Source organism: Gavialis gangeticus, unplaced genomic scaffold (genome assembly GCF_001723915.1).
Source record: "Gavialis gangeticus isolate Ggan-Ray unplaced genomic scaffold, GavGan_comp1, whole genome shotgun sequence".
In the NCBI taxonomy this organism is placed as follows: domain Eukaryota; kingdom Metazoa; phylum Chordata; order Crocodylia; family Gavialidae; genus Gavialis; species Gavialis gangeticus.
In genome coordinates, this window is record NW_017729033.1 from 103384950 (window position 1) to 103390949 (window position 6000).

Sequence of the window (6000 nt, forward strand, 5' to 3'; positions counted from 1 at the left end):
GACCTGCTGTTCTGGATCTGAGCCCTGGGACTCTCACGCAGTTCAAACCTGCATCTGTTTTCAGTAGTATCTGTTTTCAGTGTGCAAAAACCTCAGGAGAGTTGCCTCTCTCTTCTGCTGAATGCTAGCCAAGTACCTTTATTTGTTTCTTCTGCACAGTGCTTCTCTTTGTGTATGTCATGGATTTCTCTTTGGTTTGGACAGTATGCAGTTTATCGCACTTCTTCCTTTTCTCTCTAAGGTCCAGCACCTCATCCAATATCCATATCTTTTGCCTATTCAGTGTTTCTTTAGCAGCTGCCTGTATTGTGATTTTAAGTTTTTCCCGTGTGCCTTCTGGAGTTACCACATATGTTAAACCTCTCAAAGCTTCCTAGCTGTTTTGGGCTGTCACTGAATATTCAGCCCTGTTCTTTTCTAGGTCAAAGAAGTTGTGTTTGTTTCCAAGAAGAGGTGTGAACTACATGCCAGATTTCCTTATGAAAGGTTTCCCTATTCCAGTTATTTTTATCTATATTACAGAAGCAGTTAAGGCCTCCCATGTGAGATCCAGGGTCTATTTTACTAGATTTTTATAAACACAGTGAATCATCATTTGGGGCTGGACCTGATGATCTGTAAGGTTCCTTCTAGCCCCTGATATCTATAAAACTATGACACAGCCCTTGCCCCAAAGAGCTGACAATATAGTTGGATCAGAAGGACAAATAAAGTATTATTGTCTCCATTTTACAGGCAGAGAACCAATACACAAAGAGGTAAAGTGCCTTGTTCCAGGGACACAGGAAGGTTGGGGCAGACATGAGTTTCCTGAGTCCCACTCAAGTAACAGCAGAGCTAGGCCTTCTCTCATGGCAATGTTGTTCCTTTCTTTTTGTTTCTCCCTAGGTACTATAAGAGTTCAGTCGTGCTCATGTGTTTTGTGCTCCCCACCCTTGTGCCCTGGTATCTCTGGGGTGAGAGTCTGTGGAATTCCTACTTCCTTGCTTCCATCCTTCGCTACACCGTGTCTCTTAATGTCACCTGGCTGGTCAACAGTGCAGCTCACATGTACGGCAACCGACCATACAACAAGTACATCAGCCCCAGGCAGAATGCCTTTGTCACCCTAGGAGCCATGGGTGAGTACCAGAAGAAATGGGTTGCTTTCAGTGTTGCTAAGTCTCTGTGCTGGTCCTAGCTAGGAGTAGAATGTCCCTGAAAACAGAGCCCCTATAACCAGGCTTGCTACATCACAATCAAGATTTAAGGCAGCCTCTCTGCATTACCATTGGACAGCATGACTTGTCAGCTGGAGCTGGGGAACTCCTTGGATCTGTGTGTGTCTGACCTCATTTGATAAACAGTCTCCTGAATAAAGACTCCTCTCCATAATTGCTGCTCCTGAGCCCTGCATCTCTTCCATCCCAAAGGGCACTAAATGAAATCTGTTTAACTGGCCAGTCTTGCATACCTGTGGCACTCAGAGCGAGGAAACAATTAGCACATCCTTGGAGGGAGAAGCCACTGCCAAGCTCATGAGCTGCAGTTATGCAGAGACAGAAGCGCTGGCCAAGATTTTCAAAAGTAGGTGCCTGAACCTAGTGGGAGATGTTTGAAGGCACAAAGGCTGAGTAAGCATCCAGCTTCCAAAGGAAGAAGGAATCCATCTGTTCCTTTGTGCATTTGAAAATTCCCTCTCCAACCCCATGTTCATATATTTTGGTACCTAAGTAGTTGGTCTGATTTTCAGAAGTACACAGCAGCACCTCATTTCCAGTGGGGTATTTTGAGTCCTCACTGCTTTTGAAAATCAAGCCAGTTTATATAGGGTGGTACTTGCAAAACCTCTGGTTGTTGATCTAACATTGTTTCCATGTAAGCTGATTCAAAATCCCAGCTTTTGGTGCTAAGAATGGATGTAGGACAATACCATGAGGGGGTTCCTTTAGGAAATCTCCACCTCTGCATTCATTATGCACAACTGTAGGTGAATCAAACCTCCCCATCCCATTACACCACATACAGATAGGTGCTTTCCCCATCCCTATGTGCCGTGTGGGGGCAAGTGCTTTCCTTGCTCCACTGCACCATGTGCCTAGGGGCAGGCATCTTTCCTCCATGTGGTGTGGCACCACATCCCAACTGCAGCCCCCTGTGGGCTCTGCCATGGCACCATGCTGCACGGGTACTTCAGGCTACTGGCTTCCCTGGCAACATGGGCTGCGCTGTGCCACCCTGTCCCCTGGGGCTGGGTCAGGTAGCAGACACCAGGGGAAGGAGGGAGCACCTTATTGCTCCTGCTGCAGCTGGAGCAATAAGAACAGTGGCAGCTGGGTGGGAGCCCAGGGTGTTGCATGTTAACACCTCATGAACTACTTGTGGCCCATGTGCTACTAGTTGGACAGCCCTGTTGTAGCCAGTAAAAATGGACATTTCCCACACCCTCAAGTCAAATTAGCATGAATTAAAGTTTTGCCCTGAACCATTATCCTCCTTCCATATTATTTTAATAGACGTAGGGGGCTATTTTTGCAGCGAGTCATTGCTGTTACCCAGTGTAAATACTGCCTGGATGTCAGGCATCCTTGAATGCCAGTGTCAGGGCCTGTGAACATTTCTTTGGATCTTATTCTGCTTCAGGCATATATGGGTAAAGAAGGGACAGGGATGGACACCTTGCTGACAAAACATTTTGGGCTTAATTTTGTTCCACATTTTAGGTGTCTAAACTTAGGTACCTAAATGCAATTCTATTCCACCCTGTTCAATTTCTGCAAATCCATCAGTGAATCTATTTGTAACAAGACTGAGTCACAAAAAAACAGGGCAGAGGAGGAGGAAGATGACCCACGCTCTTTTGCAATGGTAGTTTTTCAGGGACTCAGACAGGGTGGAATAGGATTGTATATGGGTACCTAAGTCCACTCTCTTGTACCTACCAGACTGAATAGGACCCGTCTCATCCTGTCTCAGTAGCTTAGCTGAACAGTATCCCTGATTCTCATCTGTTTTACACCAGGATGTAAACTGGAAATGAGCTCATTCCTCAGTGGGCATAAATCAGCCTAGTTCTATTGACTTCCTCTGAGCTATGACAGTTTTCATCACCTGAGCATGTCTTGCAAATAACTAGATTGGAATCAGCAAAGCTGCATGCATTGGCGAGAGAGGAATTTTGCCTATGACACACTCTGTTATTCCAGAAGTTGACAGGGTTTTGCCAGTTGAGATCATAGTATACCCACGACCAAACCTTCCTTAGCCCTGCTCCAGTTGTGGACAGAAGAAAACTTTTCTGCATATTGTACAGCAGCCAAGCTGTTCTAAACAGCCAGTCCCTCTGACTCGTTCAGCAGTGGGCCAATTCCTGTGGGTAAATAGGACCTAATAATTATTGCTGCTCTAATTCTCATCCCAGGGAGTTTGTGGGCATGTCTACCTCACCTCCACAGCTTGGTAGGGACTGCCAGAGTGACACATGGGATGCTTGTTCTCTCTGTGCAAACTCTGTGTAATGTGTTACCTCAGAGCAGTGCTAGTTATATGCCAATAAGCTCTCAGTCTCATGTGCGCTAGTATGCACAAAGGCATCCATTCCAAGTTGGCATGCTGGGCTTCATGGAGGTACTCTGTGGGGCAGTGTAAGCAGGACTCCATGTTACATCTCTCTCCTGTTCAACCTTTTCTTGTTCTCTATCATATGCCTTAGTAACAGGGATTCTGTTTATTAACTGAGGTCAGAAATCTTCTGTTCCCCTCTGTTCTTCACTGAAGAAGCCAAAACACCAACCCTTTATTGATATGAACCACATCTCCCATTGGTTCAGCTAATGGAAATGAATGTGCACCTAATTATACTAATCAGTCTAAATCAGATGTAAACACATTTAACAGTACCAGCACAGGGGTTTCTAACTGGTTTAATTAAGTCTATTTAAAAACAACGCTTGTCTAACTGATGCACTTTTTTCCTGTGAAATTGGCCCAAGATGGATCCCTGGTCCCTGGAGTAAGTAGGGCACCACCTTAGTGTAGGGTGCCTTCAGTGTTGTAGAGGGGGGTACCTCTTGTTATTTTTTTCCCCCTTCCTATTTCCATCACAGCCTGAAAAGAGTCGTGCTAGGCACCCTAGCCTGAAAACCTTTCTTTGATTGTTTTTCCAGGTGAAGGTTTCCACAACTACCACCACACCTTTCCATTTGATTATTCAGCCAGTGAGCTAGGCTTGAAATTCAACCCAACCACATGGTTCATTGACTTCATGTTTTGGTTGGGCTTGGTTACTGACCGAAAACAGGCTCCCAAGGAAATAATCCAAGCCCGCAAAGAGAGGACTGGAGATGGCAGTGCTTGAACATTGTAACATATCTTCTGTAAATTGATGCTGTCGTATATGTATGTGTGCGCGCGCGTGCGTGTGTGATTCTCCCCCCGCCCACTTTGGATAAAGTAGATTTTCAAGGTACAATGGGTGAAATTAATCCCTGGGGCAGCTTGCTCCAGGTATGAATTTATCCCGTTTTTTTTCCTATTAGCTGTCTTATGTCCAAACCCAGACTATTAAGTATAACAATATTAGATATTATTTAATACTAGAATTAATGTCATAGCCCTTTGATTTTAGTCATTGTAGCTGACATCCAACTTACGCTGTAATATGCTTGTTCATGTTAAATCTGGCGGGATGGAGAAACTAATTATCCTTTCAAAGTGCAGTGCAGGTGAGCATTTGTTTTTACTAGCTGACCAAACATGTTTTGAGACATATATTAGTGGGAGGTGAGAGGCAGGGCCTGATCTGCTGTCACAAAAACAAGCTGACAGAAAGGAATTTAAAAAAATGCGTGGAAAAAAAATCACTTAAAAACAATTCTGACATTTGTTTGAAAATCTGCTTTCTTTGTTTTGTTTGCCCTGTTTGCAAGAGCAATGCTCCACTGTCTTTGCTGAAGATGAATATCACTTATTGCTGAGCTGGCTTTTGTGTTAAAAGCTAGATGCTACACAGGCCAAAACACAACCTGATGCTATGTTTAGACAATTCATTTGTTGTCACATATATGTTGTAATTTAGAAAGGTGTACAGTTCAAATATGTCTTAAGCCAAATAAAGCTTCAGTTTAAATGTTTGGAGATCTAATTTATATTCTGATCAGTCACAGTCACTGATGCATGCATACTTTAGCTCTTTCTGCACAATAAGTATCTTGATTTTTTTTCCACCGCTGACTCATGTCTTTAAAAACCAGCCTTTATCTAAATTTCAATTTCTACTAATGTTTCAGCTGCATGCAACTTCCATTGCTTTCAGAGCAAAGTATAAAAAAAGATAGTTATGTAGCTTCTGGATTTAACTTGTAAAAAGAGCATGTTGAATTAATGGGCCATATACCCCTTTTTGTTAGATGTTAGCCAGTGCAGGAGAGAGACTTTATACTGTCAGCACTGGAGCACTTTTGAAAACAGAGGACTTGATTCTTGTTTATGCTTAGACCAGAGGTTTTCCCCACTCTGGCAGCGTGAATTCACATGTTTGGTCCAAGAGGAGATGATCTTTAGGTTAAATGAGAATCAGGCCCAGATATTGTCAGGAGTGATGTAGAATTAAAAAAAAAAACTCAGTTGTTTTGGATTTTTCTTTTGTTTGGTTTCTTGTTTTTAATTGATACCAATATAAAATAATTGTCTTTATTCTGTACTTCATCCAGCAGGTGTTTTAACAATGTTAATTTGCCATTAATGATGTGTAAACTCTCGAGTGATTTACAATAAACACTTATGAAGTAGTCTGTGCCCTCCCCTTATTTGAAATCCATACATTAGAATGTGGCGTTTTATATACAAATGATCAAGAATAATATAACATATTTCCTCTGTCCCTTAGCCATTACCTCCCATCTTTGTGAATTTTCAGCTAGATTCAGATATGACTCCACTGTGTACCACAATATCTACTTGTCACAAGATCAGTGCTATTTTTGAAGGGAAAGCTCTGCCTTGGGATGCCCCAAAAAGAGG

The 6000-nt window shown here is 43.0% G+C and overlaps 1 protein-coding gene across 1 annotated transcript in view; it reads left to right on the forward strand.

Annotated features, from left to right (window-relative positions):
* The window catches only part of SCD5 (stearoyl-CoA desaturase 5), a 98673-nt gene extending 92904 nt beyond the window's left edge, over nucleotides 1–5769 (forward strand). The window contains exons 4-5 of the mRNA XM_019526442.1: nucleotides 889–1121; nucleotides 4146–5769. Coding sequence (XP_019381987.1) covers nucleotides 889–1121; nucleotides 4146–4336 — 424 coding nt within the window. The 3' untranslated portion in view covers nucleotides 4337–5769. The remainder of the gene's footprint in view (nucleotides 1–888; nucleotides 1122–4145) is intronic.
* Nucleotides 5770–6000: the final 231 nt, after the last annotated feature.